This window comes from Gadus morhua, chromosome 16, assembly GCF_902167405.1.
Source record: "Gadus morhua chromosome 16, gadMor3.0, whole genome shotgun sequence".
Classification (NCBI taxonomy): Eukaryota; Metazoa; Chordata; class Actinopteri; order Gadiformes; family Gadidae; genus Gadus; species Gadus morhua.
In genome coordinates, this window is record NC_044063.1 from 16,039,963 (window position 1) to 16,054,688 (window position 14,726).

Genomic DNA, 14,726 nt, shown 5'->3' on the forward strand with positions numbered 1-14,726 from the left:
CTTTGTGAGGGATCCGAACCGCCATAGAGCCAAATGTCTTTCATTAATCTCCAGGCAAAAGTCCTTGAATCAGCAGAAGCCGGCAGCGCTGGCAGAGAGATGAGCGAAAGCCCAAACTTTTACTGTGAAAAAACTCCCTCCCTGCCACTCCCTCTTGTCACAGTACCGGAGGCCAGAACCATAGATATATATAAATCTCTATATATAAATATATATATATATCTTTATTTATATATAAACTTCTGGGGCTTTCTACTATTAAGAAGGAAGAGGAACTGCTTAAGGCAAGCGTAAGGGGACATAAGCACTTAACATGTCTAGTCATAACCAAGACTCAACATCCCGGTGCCTAAAATAAACCCATTTGTTCTTTCCTCCTGGGTACGCACGCTCATGCCTCGAATGGGAACGACGTCGATTATAGCCTGAGCTGCCACATGCTGTAGACGACGCAGGCCTGACCTGGGTGGCCACGTTGAAGTGAACGCACTGCGAGAGACGCATTTACATAATGCACACGCAGACACATTAAGGGAATGGCTTGGAGGTAAAACACAGCACAGAGTGGGATCCGACGCTTACAAAGCAAACATTTTTAATTCACAATCCCCCTCTTCCCCCACCCACACACGCACACACGCACACACGCACACATACACACACAGACACACTCCCTCACCGCCAAATCCAGATGAGAACAATTGTTAAATTACCAACTGGCTTATCCTAAACCCACGTCCGTTCAAATTCATCACAGTGTTGAAATCACCTGAAGGTGTGTGTGTGTGGTTGTGTGTGTCAGTTTTGACGCTTTCCGTTCTCTCTTTTTTCTTTTTTCGATCAAGCTCCTCTCTTGGGTCATTTTGGGCGGGGGGGGGGGTGGGGGTATTGGGACTTCCGGGCCGTTGTTAATCCATCCGGGAGAGTGCTGGCAGTGGCGCTGGTGTGACCCACAGGACTGGCACCACCCAGGGCCTCAAGTTACCCCCCTCTCCCCCTGCTCTCAGTGGACTAAATCAGCCACACACGGGGCACCGGCTGGTCCTCAGGCGGAGCTGACAGGGCCCACCTCGGAGCCCCTTGTAAGAGAGAAAACTCATTACAGCCTCCACACCTAATGATCGGGGCGCTGTCCGTCTCTGTTCTCTGTCCTTACTCTACACTTGGACCGTTGTAAGTGTACATGTTTAAGACACAATGCAGCCATTTGCATTGAGTAAACGAGTGATGGTACTACCTCATGTGGAGCCTCCTCTTTAAATAGCCTCGATGCCTCATATAAGCCTAAGTGACCCCCCCGGATAAGGATCCTGAACGTTTTTCTTTCAGACGCTCCCATGCCAAGCCAAGGTTCATGTGTGTCAAACCTTTGATCTTTAATTACTTATTATTCCTCTCAGAGTTAATTAGCAGCTGTTCTCTGTATCCACCACACAAGTGTTGCGGGGGAAGTTTAACAAGGTGCTCGCACAGCAGGTAGGCCGGCAACACACAACACTGACGTCGTCGTTTAAGGCAACCGCACAACAGTGTAGCACTGCGCCGAGATACGCTCATTGTTTTCCTATTAGCCCGCTAACAGAAAGTCTTGTTGTTCTGCGTGGCACCAAGGGAACTCGCTAACATATTACTGTCATTCGGCAGGTCGTACTGTCTTTCTTTTAATTAACTCATGTCTAGACTTCGCCTCGTCGTCAGAGGATGCCAGGGCATACCATTTAGCACAAGGTAATGAGATTAACCTCTCATTGACCGACCAAATGTAGATTAAACATTATGGCCAAATTAAATGAAATGAGCTGTCTCTTTATTTACTCATGTGTACATCTCTCTCTCTCTCTCTTTTTCTCTCTCTGTCTCCGTCTCTGTCTCTGTCACTCTGTAACATAATTCACACATTTATACGAACAGGCGACATATGTCCTTGGCGACTAGAGAGGCTTCTTCCCCATCCTAGGGAGGCGTCCGGCCCATACAAGAAGCCATTCATTCATGTACCAATTCTAGAGTTACGAGCGGCCCAGGTGTTCGAGAGACCCAGATGCTCAAGGCCACAAGAAAAAGTGTAATTCCCACACATAGCCACAAACCAAGTTGCAATGCCAACACATAGCGGCAAGGGACAGCATAAAGACACATACGGGTATCCAGGGGGCGGGAGTTCAGCACCATGCTTGGCCAATCAGAGCACATAACTGAGTCCACGCCTGCCCAGTATTAAAGTCACAACACATAGCCCAGGGGGCTAGAACGCTCCAGGTAACGCATCCTTCAGATGCTCTACTAAGTGTATCTCCACGCGTGCCTATACAATTCCCCTCCTTTTGCTTCATAGAGACTATACTAGGGCCCTAGACTAGGGGTAAGGGGTAGAAATGGGATTGGGCCTAAACCTTTACCAAATAAAGTGTGTTAAGAGCAATCCTGATTCGAGTACCTTTTCCAAAGAACAAGACATCTCTCTCTCTCTCTCTCTCTCTCTCTCTCTCTCTCTCTCTCTCTCTCTCTCTCTCTCTCTCTCTCTCTCTCTCTCTCTCTCACTCTCACTCTCTCTCACTCAGAAGAGAACTTATCACAATCAGCATATGAAAACAGGCCACTAATGATGTACCTTATCAGCCGCCATACATATATTGAACACACATATGTTAAGATCCAGATAGACAAACACATTCTCCTTATGCTGTCTCTTCCTTCACTTTGTGTTATGCTCGCAATCAAACCCACAAGGAATAATTTGACAGGCTCTTTAACACAATCTCCTCTTGGAGCTAATTATAGGCAAAATGAGACACTCATTTATTTTTGCATTGGAATGTTTTATAATTACACCTCTTGGTGCATTCTACTCGCTACCATAGCAACAACTAATTTCAGAGTTGAAATTCTAAAGCTTTTGTTATCTTAACATATAATTATTCAAGGAAGAGTGCCAAGTCATCAAAAACCAAGTATTTTTGCTACTCATTTTCAGCGTTACACAGCAAAGGATTCTGTTAAACATCTTATAAATAAAATGTTCATACACAAGTGTATTCTGTATGATAAAAATCGAGTAAGTGTACATACAATCCCGTCTTTCCTCATCTATCCAATCTAAATCACACACACACACACACACACACACACACACACACACACACACACACACACACACACACACACACACACACACACACACACACACACACACACACACACAGAGCAGACATGCAGGCAACCATTAACATACATGCATATACATGCATGCAAAAATCAGAGCTCACTATGTAATTTTTACGAATACATTAGATTTTCCTCATGTCTTTCCTCTAAGCCTCAATACTAAGAATCATATTTCACAGAGACTCTCGCAGAGTCTCGTGAATTAATGTTGGGTTGAATTAGTTTCTCGGAAGGAAAGAAACGTTTTGGCGGGTTGTTCTCAAGGATTTCTCCACGGGGGGACGGTGTCGGCCAATCAAAGAGGCTCCGGCGGTGACCTCCGGCCCTGTTCCCTCCCCGGGCCTGAGGAGTCACTGTGATCGACCGCCCCGCCACTCAGAGACGGGGCGCGGGAGAGGGGGGCCCTAGTCCTGGTGGCGCTCGCAGCTCCTTTTAATCAGGCGCTGGGGAGTGAAATACGGGGCCTGGAGAGCTCGCTGTACCAGAGCACCATTCATCTAGCTTCCTCCTCCTCTCCGCCCTCGGATGTGTTGCCGTGGTCATGCCTTATATGGTCGTGGGGGCGGCGTGGTGTAGGACGGGTGCCGGCTCAAAGGGCAGGCGGATTTACGGGGAGGAGTTTGTCTGTGTCCATTAGTGAGCGTGTGTGTGTGTGTGTGTGTGTGTGTGTGTGTGTGTGTGTGTGTGTGTGTGTGTGTGTGTGTGTGTGTGTGTGTGTGTGTGTGTGCGTGCGTGCGTGCGTGCGTGCGTGCGTGCGTGCGTGCGTGTGTGTGTGTGCGTGTCGGCAGTGGACTATTTTGTTTTGTGGGCATTTGTGTTCATATGCGTGTGTATGCATTCTGAAATGTCTCGCCGATGGCTCAGGCAGTGCAGTGAACTGTGTGTGCGTGTATTTGTGTGTGTGTGTGTGCGTGTGTGTGTGTGCGTGTGCGTGTGCGTGTGTGCCTGTGCACGCCTGCTTGTTAGTTTGCCTGCTTGATAAAGCGTGTGTGTACTTGACTGTGTATGAATAACAAACATGGAGAGTGGTCAACAGGAAGGCGAAAAGCATTAGGACAGATGGTAACTTGGCTCATTAGCTCTCCTGGAAGAGCCTAAGTGGTACTTTACCTGGAAGCCCCTCCCATTAGCTCTTGTTGACCTCTGTGGGTTGTACAGTTAGCACTATCTGTCCTACCTGCCTACGCACCAGTTCACACCTTTCTACATGTAGTTCTCAAACAAACCCGGTCCCCTTTATGTACTTACTGACACTGGGCAGCCCGCGGCCACTGCTCATCTATTTAGCGACCGCTAGCCAGCCGAGCAGGCACTTCATTCACAGCAGTTCACATTCACATACATTGAAGAACCTTTACATTTGAGAGTCGTATGAGTCCCGTACTTTTTATTTTCAGATCTGGTTTGCTGGCAGAAAGGGCAAAAGTTAGCTTTAAGTTTGATTTCAGTTAATTAAAATGAACTGTTTAGTTCTGAGTCGCATGTTTGCTCCCGACCAATGTCTTTGCTGAGGAATACATGGCCTGGGTATGGGTACAAACAAGGAGATGCAAGAATTTCCATCCCCAAATGCAAAACATGTGCAGCGAAATCACCTGCACCATAACCTATATTGAGAATACGTTTTGTCACTGTCCGCATCACGAACATAGGCACGGCTTACATTTTTAGCTCTTGCTTTCCAGCATAATGTTGTTTGTTACTAATGTCTTCTTCAGCATGTGTGCACCAAGCTTGTGGTCGCCTTACTGTCCTCAATTGCAGAGACATTAACCAGCTAAAGCTAGGACAAGCATTCATTGGTTGTTTGCAGTAATTTTCTTCTTCCTCTTCTTCTTTCCTTTTCCCTGCATTCCCACTTTCGCCACGTATCCCGCTGAGGGCTTTAATGTCCTCCTACGCCTAGTTAAAGCCTCCCATGAAACACTCGGGGATTGGAGTGCATTTAACTAGACGCAGGGGTGCAGTACTTTATAGGGCCGAAGGTAGCAGACAGTATTTGAAGTATTTTCAGCAGCACTATTGCGGAGCATCCATCACTAGATGAAGCTTGGGGTGGACAACAGTGCCTTCCACTTCCTGTGTTACGTACACCTGTAGTCAGCTATATTTCAAACGTATTGGACATAAAGAAATTGCAGATTGCAGCAAAAAACGAACTTGGCGGCACAGAAGCCTATTAACTATTGATCTGCGGGTCAATGCCTAAGTTCTGCCGCTCCAACAGTTTGAGCGTAGTACTTTGACACACTCGCCCAGCCAGACACAAAGATCAGACCCCATGATTAAGAGGGTCAAAGATGTGTGTTCTTTGCCAAAAGCGAGTGCACCCATTTTCTGTCTGTGAGAGTCAACTGGTGTTTTGGGGAAGGGAGAGGAAAGTACAACGTGTTTCTGTGCATGTGCGATAATGGTAGTGGCAACATTGTTTGTATGATCACAGCTGGCCCATCTGTTCCAGCCATTGCAGTGATGCAGCTGATGTATCATAGTGTACCTCGCATGAGAGTTTTAAGTGGATCATCAGCAGGTGAGCCTGTCTTCTGCTATGTTTTTAATGAACACAAAACCCAGTGTTGGTTTCATACTGCACCGTCTGTCAGACTGGTAGGGCCAAACAGCTTGAACTCCACAGACTGCAGCTTTCCTCTGTGGTCTCTGCTGTTGATATTTACCCGCAATATATATGAGTGCCATTCACAATATATTTTTTGGTCTGAATAGCCTAAGGATAGCAAAGCTTCTGACCCATGCAGGCCAACACATTTCTATCTGTGCGGGATAGATTTTAAGCACATGTAATATTAATAATTCAGGAGTGGAGTGTTCTGTTTTTTTTCCATATCCCAAAAATCTTTTTGTCTTTAAATGAAATGCATAAAAATCGATGCTCCATCCTTATTAAAAAAGATGTTCTGCAATCTAGAATGGCAAAGTTTGTCCAGGCCAAGGTGAATTTGCTTCCGGGACGATGTGCCCTTTATATTGGCCACATATACTCATCCTCTCTCTCTCTCTCTCCCTCTCTCGCACGCAAGATTGCACGGACGCACACTCATAAACAAACAATCTGCTTCCTACCCGCTTAGTTGGCTAGGCATTGGCTTTTCCATCTTTGTTTTCTACGTTTCACCACATGGCGGGTGTCTTAGACTTCGTTGGAGACAGTTTTGTGCAGAACTAATGTGAATGTGCGAGCACGCCGCTGGTTAGTTTATTTCCAGATGTGAGGGGGATCAGCTGCTGCATTGAGGTCAGTGTCCAGGCCGCCCCCATTCAAGCGTGTTATCTCCCACCAAACAGATCACTTGACATTTGTTCCCTGTCCCGTCTGAACCCTTCAGAAGAAAAAGTGGCCCTCGCCGAGTGTCATTATTTAAACGCAGTTTGCAAGCTTGTGGCAGCCATCCTCAAAAGACGAAACCAAAAGTCCCCGAGACGCATTGTTGTAATTAAAATTTAAAATGGGGGCCATCAATTCTTAAAAGTATGAATTGGGTTTAATTAAAAAAGACAAACTCCAGCAAAAGACTTTCAGTGTTTTCTAAGTGTTGCAAACTTCAGAGTCCTTCCAAAGTCCTCTGCCTTGTTGGTCTGAAGCAAATATGTCTGGCTGTGGTTTGTACACAACTACATAAAAGGTGGAGGGCTTACAAGTCAGGCTTCCCACTCACATATCTGTAGGCAGGCCATGCCTTAATGCGCTTTTCTGGTGCTTTTCTTGCAGTTTCCTTCTAACAGGCCTATAGCTCATTGCATTAGATGCGCAGACCTCGTCTGAACATTTTGCTTCTCTTGCCATACTCACTCACTCGGGAGAGCTCTGTCGGGTGTGTGGACGATATCTGCGCTTTAATGCTAAATAAAAACATATCAAGGCTGCCTACTCGAGCTATATAAGGTTTCCAGAAGCATCACTAACTTCTGGCGCAGACGTGCTCATAGGAACTGAGAAGTTGTATTAAGCACTGTAAACACAACTTTTACAACAGACATCCTCCTGCTAGAATGTAGTGTAGATAGCGTTCTTATTTCGGGGGTCCAACCACTCCTCCTCAGAGGGAAGGAACTGCAGAACGGTTCTATGGGGGAATTAAGAAGTGGCTGTCATGAAACTAATTCCGGGATCTATTTTGGGGATCCGTTGGTGGAACGCTGTCCCTTTCCACTTGACATGACAGCAGTGACGGAGCCTTGAAAGGAATGCTAATGAAGTAATAACAGCGGGTTGAGGTGAACATTTACCACGGGGCCTTCATTATTCACTTGCACTTCATCTCCAGTTTATTCTCTTCCGATTTCCCATTGGCCCTCCCCCTCATTCCAGTCGCCCCCGGTTCCAAGGGATTATCTTGGAAACAATTGTTCTTCTCTATTTATTCTTTGTTCTTCTCTCGGCGCCTCACCAGGTTCCCTGTAACATATCTCCAGGGCATATCAAAGTCTGTCTTCGTGACTGAAGAGTGACAGAGTGGACCCATATTGTCTCTCTCTCTCTCTCTCTCTCTCTCTCTCTCTCTCTCTCTCTCTCTCTCTCTCTCAAGTCTTCAGTGACTTTTTCCAACAACAGTCAAGTCCTTGATACTTTGCGGTGTCTCACTTGGGGTGACGGGAAGGAAAAGAACGTCTATGTCAGCAGAAGCAAGCGTTGTTTGCAGCAAGGATTACGGAACTGCAACCCTTCAAAGAGGAGCCTCCAGTGAGGGGAAACACAGGCACTTTCATTTCCACATTCGCAATTTATTCACAAATTGGACCTTGAAACCAAAAGCAGAGCGATTCAGGGCACATACACTTGTTTAGTCTGTGTGTGTTTGTGTGTGTGTGTGTGTGTGTGTGTGTGTGTGTGTGTGTGTGTGTGTGTGTGTGTGTGTGTGTGTGTGTGTGTGTGTGTGTGTGTGTGTGTGTGTGTGTGTGTGTGCGTGTTTCATAATGGGGCATGATAGCTTGGAACGTTTAAAAATATTTACCCCAAAGACGCCTGTAATTAAAAAGAGGAATCCTGGAGTTCACATAAAAGCGTTTCTCTGAGAGGCAGTGTGCGGATTTGTTTTCATAGGTCTTGGAGGTTTTTCTTTTTCTCTCAGAAACGACAGGGGGCGGGGCACTACCCAGGGAGACATCTGAGATGTGAGAGCTTTTCACTGTTTGAAGCCTTCGTTCTCTGTCTCCAAAGTCTCAAAGACAGTGGGAAAGAACAGAGGGCATAACCTAACCCCCAGCCCCCTACTACCCATTGCCTATTTTCCTCTCTTGCTCACCCTCTTGCTCTTTCTTTTTTTTGTCTTTATCTCATTAAATGTATTTGTGTGTGTATATATATACAGTATATATGCATAAATAAATGAAATGAGAGGGACATATAGAGGAACATATTCAGGTCAAAAGTGGCTGTGTTCTTTGGTGTGAGGCAGGCACACACTCTGCTAAAACGTCACCCTGAGCGCAGAATATTTCACTGTGCTCTCATCATCTCCTTGCCGGGTCTCGCTGTGGTACAAAAAATAATCAAACATTCATGGCGGCAGGCATATGAGAAGCATGTCATACACACACGCACACTCACGTGTATATTATTTGTCCTATGTTCACTTTGTGCTGACAGCATTCCACAAAGGATGTTGTTGTGGTGTCTTGGGGCTCAGACGCACACATACACACATACACACACACACCCAACTGCTACATACACCCAGGAAAAGTGCTAATGTGTAACGTGTCAGTTCTGGAATCTCGAAAATTGTCATGTAAAAAAAATACATTTGTTTGCTACCTATCGTGGAATGAGGTAATACAATGGTCACTGAGCCTATGGTCTACAAATGAAAGCCCTTGCATTTGCAGTGCTATGAATGCTACAAACTTGGTGTCGTTGCATTCCATGCATTCAAATCAAAAGTGGAGCACAGCTAGTTGCGTGTTTTTTCATCACCCAGCAGTGGGTTGTTCTGCAAGACTGCAGTCTACCGCAACAGACTTCTCACACGGAACTAATTTTTGTGTAGAGCCGCGCACAGTTTTTCGAAAAAGAGAAGGAAACAAATCTATAAGCACTTTATATGCTCGGTGAAAACCATTTGGACTGAAACCATTCTTATGCCGACTGATGGGTCAATGGAGAATTGACAGCCAGAACACAGTGGATCAAGGTTGTGCACACCAACCTAGAATCAGGTTTCCCCCTATGCCTATAGTTCTCTGCCAGTCTCTCTCACTGTCCCTCTCTGATATGCCGTGCGTTGAAGCACCAGAGGTCAAGGGCTTTAGCTGTAATACAGGCCTCGGCTGGGCCAAAGTGCTTACTGCTGCGACGCAGGGCTTGACTTTGGTCAATGTGAAAGATTCATGGCCGTCCTGTATGTCCGTCTGTCGGTCCATCCCACTGGCTACACTATAATAAGATTTCAGGGTTTTGGAGGAAGGCGGATTTACTGGAGCACAACTCCCCCTAGGGCCTTTTCATAGAAATTGGTTCCTCCACATTTTCCCGTACTCTACTCCTTACTTTATCTACTCTCCCTGTCTCTCTTTCAGTCCCTCTCTCTCCCACCCTCTCCCTCCCGATTCTCTCTCTATCTCTGTCTCAATCTTTGACTGTCTCCCTCTCTCTCCCTCTCTCTCTTCCGCTCTTTCCCTTCCTCTCTAAGCCTTTAGTGGCTGGTCCCACTCTCCTTTGTTAATTACGTTGTGATTCTTTCCTTCTTTTTTCCCCAACGGATAAAGACCAAAGCTAGCCAAAAGTGGCCATGTGAAGCTTAGCTGCACAGAGCTGAGAGAAAGAAAGAGAGAGTCAGTCCCAATCCCCATCTCACTCTGTCAATCTGTGGCTATAATGGCATTTCCCAAGTCCTAATGGAATCTCACACAGCACGGTAAAGGACAATATTTTGGCAAAATCTTTTGGGGTCACAAAACGCTGCATAACTATTGTTTATTTGTGCGAGCGTGGGGACAAAAGCAACTTCGATAAGCTTGCCGGCGGAACCTTTTTTCTTTTTCTTTTTTTGCTTGCGCAATGTGCAGAGTCTTTGTTTGGCCTGTCGGCAGGGATGTGGACATGAACGATTATGTCCGACAGTCCAACCTGGTCCATCTGTGCACACACTGTTTGACACCAATCCAAGGGTTCAATCACGCATTAGGGGGAGCTAGTTTTAGAAACAACGCGGTCCATTCCCCAGCACGGAAGCAAAGCCTGCCTTTGAAACCCTAAATTAGGGAGCAAGAAAAACACCAGGTTGGTCTGACCATTTTTCTTTGTCAGATCCTCCCAGAATAATCTCAGTGCACACGGTACAATTTCATCTCTTTGTCAGGGATATACGTGTTGTTCTCTTGGAATTCAATACTCTAGTGAGGGAATAAAGTGAAGCTCATCTTAAAAAAGTGCCTGAAGGTTGCAATTGACAGTAAGCAATTGACCCCTCAGAGCTTTCGGTCTGCCCTTTCCCGGTCCAATACTGAACCTAAGTCTTCATGGGTGTGATAAGCATATTGCTGCTGCAACAACTTGCTGCTTTCCTCCATATAACCTTTCCTGACTCCCATCGCTGGCTCCCCAGCCTGCATTAGGAGGTGGGGTAGTGGGTGGTGCAGTTGGCAGTGGTCGAGCTGGGATGAGGTTGTAAGATCTGAGCCATGGAGCTCTTATCTGGCCTGTCCCATACTGCTGTGGTTTCCCCCCGCAGGCCAAGGGGAGTGTGGGGGGAGAGCTAATTATCACTCAGGGCTGACTGCAGGAGTTGGGATGTGGGTGTAGGTGAAGGGAGGTGGAGGGAGATGTAGGTCGTCCAACAGAGCCCTTTAACTCCACAAACCATCACCTTGCAAGACAGCCATGCGTACACACACACGTGTACACACTGACAATTAACCTGACCTGCTTCAATGTTGGGAATATCCCCCCCCCACTCCAAATGCGTGCACGATATGCACTAACCAACAACAACTCTCAACTCTCTCTCTCTCTCTCTCTCTCTCCTGCTGACCTCTTAAACTAACATCGTCAGGAAGCCCACAAGATGAATGCCACTGTAAATACTTCATAAAAGGATCTTCGTACGGCAGAGAGAATTTAGAGATTGGCCTTCACTGATAGATTTCAATTGAGAAAAAGAAGAGAGCGGGACTCCCATGCATGTGTAACCTTGCACACTTGCACACTTTCATACGGCGATAAAGCTGTCCGATTCTGAGGACGATGGTGCTTCTACATACAATTCAGGCACGCAGCAATCAAACTGTTGCAGTGAATAATAGCCTTCCAAGCGGTTTGTGAAGCATATGCAGACTAATGTGCAGTGCGTCTAACAGCCTATATGTGATCGCTATATTCAAATTATTAATTTTTTTGACCGTTTTATTTCATAAAAATGCCAACACTAACCCTTTATTGCCCCCCTCTCCAACCTCCTTCCAATGATGTTATTCCAAGTGAGTCAACCAGACAGTGGATGATGTCATCACTCAGTACCAACCGACAGCGGTTGATGTCATCAGTGTGAGTCATTCTCCTTTCAGAGCCAGATAGTCCAGTATGGCTGTGCTACGATCCACAATGTCCCCCGTCGCTGCTCACTGACGGGTTTTGTAGCGCAGTGGTTCTCACACTTTTTATTCCCCATACCACCTCAGAAAATATTGTCTCCTCAAGTACCACCATTACAGTAAGACCGATGTTATAAAATATAACAAAATAGAGTCGCCTATGCCTGCCCAATTCTGCTACGCACAGCTCACGTAGAAGGCACATTTATTCTTGAAAATAAAATGTTATATAATCTATTGTTAACTGTAATCAGCTGTACAAAGTGGTAGCACTATAACTGACACACAATCAAACAAACAGAGAGTAAGTGCCAACATTAAGAATACCAGCTATGTACTAAACTAACTAAACTTCCATTAGCCTAATGAGAAGGGTGCGCCGGCATCTGCGAAGACATTCCTGCGATTTCTGGATCAATCAAGGTCAGCTTCTGTCTGAGAAGCGGCTCAGCCTCCATCCTTCTTCTTTTTCGTTTTTATGATGGCAAGTGAAAAGAAGCCTTTCTCGCACTATTGGTCGCAAAAGAAAGGACAAAGCACACGGCATTGTCCGAAAGCGCAGGCTATTTGCTGCGTTGCTGTTTCCAGAAGTCCAACAACGACCGCCTTCTGAAAGCAGACATCAATGTTTTGTCGCATGATAATTCTGCTCACCACCAGTAAGGTCCTCGGGCATTTCCGGTTTCAATGCTAAAAAGGGTTTTGATGCTGAACGGGTTTCACATCGTTTCTTATTGTTCGCTTCGGCCGTCACTTCGCGGAACTGTTGTCCGAGTGAGACGATGTGTGCAAGGATGTTCCTGACTGTTCCTGATCTTGGACTTGGACTGTTTCAATCCCACATGATTTCTTCTTTCTTCTCTTCCAAATAGTTCCCATTTTGAGCTACGATCATATGTTTTTTAACCACTCATTATTTTAGCGCTTATAGCTTGCCATCAGTTTGGCTTGTAATCTTGGATGTTTGCGCTCAAAAATATTACCTGAAAGGTAAAACTTAGTTTAAACCCCACTTTAATGATTAAGTGCTTAATGTATTTCCATACGTACTAGCAATTTGATATTATGTTTCAAAAGAAAAAAAATATATATATATATTTATTTTCCAAAATTCCTCTGCGTACCACCAGTGGTAAGCGTACCACAGTTGGAGAACCAATGCTGTAGCGCAAGCACACCTCTGAAGCAAGGAGGGTTGACATGTGCCTGATACATTCACACAAACGGCCTCTCTTGGAACAAAGGGTGCGTTCTTGTAATGTTGTCAACCAAAAAGAAATCCCTTCCTTCGGTAGCTCTGACTGGTTAATTAACATACAATGGATGCGGATACAGAGTCTTATTTTGGTTGGAGCTTGTGTAACAAATTGAGTGTGTATTTTAACATGGGGGAATAAAGGCGCACTTAGCACCTATTCAGCAGCTGGTCCCAGTGTGATAAAAATGGGTTGTGGATGTACATTGGAATTGGGCATCTGTGGGGTTGGATGACGTTATTTTAAGCCCTAAGAAGCCCCAGAAGCTCTTGGCTCACTCTGCAATGAAATCAAAAGCAGGTAGTTAAGTTAAATGCTGAAGGGGCCAAAAATATCTGTCAAATTTGGGACAGTAAGCCCACAGGAGCTTTAGGGGGCTTTTATATTGTTTTTGCTGTGCTCTTGTTAAGCAGGTGGACGGAGTCAGATGTCTGTATAGCAACTCAGTGGCGAAACATACACACTTCCATCTCCCTTTTCTCTCTCTTACGCTGTGTCTTTCCATCTCACAAACACACACACACTCCGCCTCCCTGTCCTGCATCCTGATGTAAATCCTGGGCAGGGAGAGGGGGGGGGGGGGGTATATTTACACACAGCAAACGCACAATCCATGCAAGTTTGTTGGTTTGTTTATTCTTCACATACTGCAACGAAAACTCATTAGCCTAGCTAGAGTGGGGAATTTGTTTGTGATCAATATGTGTATTTTTGTCATCATTCACTGGAGTAGTTTTGCAGTAGGGTCCTGCGGAAATGCTTGAGGACCTGGTTGGAGATGAGGCTCCCACTGAATCACAATGTCATGTTATTTAAATAAGGAATCTGATGAAACCCAAAATGGAGCCAAGTGGAAACAGAGGGAGTGGAGGGGTGCGCATTTATTGTAAGCGTGTAGCTTTGTGCTCATCTGTAGCTCCATTGGCTTGAATGTTTATCACAGTTTTTTTTCCCAGTATGTCTCCTGCCGATGTTATCCTAGCCCCAATATCTAAATAGTGTTAAGACACCAAGTTATATTTCTGGTTTATTTACTCATTGTTCAATCTGTAGATGACCCCTTCAAATGTCATACGAATGTCCCTGTTGCGGGTTGTGTTGCTTGCGGTGTCTCTGTCGTGGTAATCAATACGTGTTCCCTCATCTCTGTGTCCCCTCAGTGTTGCTAGGCGTGCTGTCGGCGGGGGCCCTGACAGAGATGAAGAGGGTGGTCGGCGATAACGCCACCCTGCCGTGCTACCACAAGTTCTGGCAGTCCAACGGCCTGTCCCTGGACATCGAGTGGCTGTTGCAGAAGCCCAAGTCCAAGCAGAACGTGGTGAGTCTCTTCCTCCCAGCCATCCTCCTTTTGGGGCTTCCCTGTTTCTCTATGTTTTATGTTTGTTACCTTTTTCCCTATCTATTCTGGAGTGTGCCTTGATACAAAACAATGAATCATGGCTGAGTCAAATAGTCATTTTTCCTTTCCAAGTCAGAATAACTAAACAACAACTATAAACATAAACTATTTTAACAAATAGCCTTTCTCTGTATCTAGTAGGGAACAGAAAAGCTTCACTTTTTCATCAATTATTTTTGTCATTAAACATAAGTCATTATTCTCGTGTTTTAGATATGTTTCTTAATTAAGTTGTTTGGTACAATGCTTGGCTGGTTTTGAAGGCTGGCACCCTTTTGGGACTTTGATTGCGTTCTCACATTCTTCATGCTTGAGAACTTGAGAGGCAAGTTAATGATTCAGGCCCGAATGATGAAACT

At 45.5% G+C, this 14,726-nt stretch overlaps 1 protein-coding gene across 1 annotated transcript in view; it reads left to right on the forward strand.

Annotated features, from left to right (window-relative positions):
• The window catches only part of clmpb (CXADR like membrane protein b), a 64,654-nt gene that overhangs the window by 37,661 nt on the left and 12,267 nt on the right, over positions 1-14,726 (forward strand). The window contains exon 2 of the mRNA XM_030381700.1: positions 14,129-14,286. Within this exon, the coding sequence (XP_030237560.1) occupies positions 14,129-14,286 (158 nt within the window). The remainder of the gene's footprint in view (positions 1-14,128; positions 14,287-14,726) is intronic.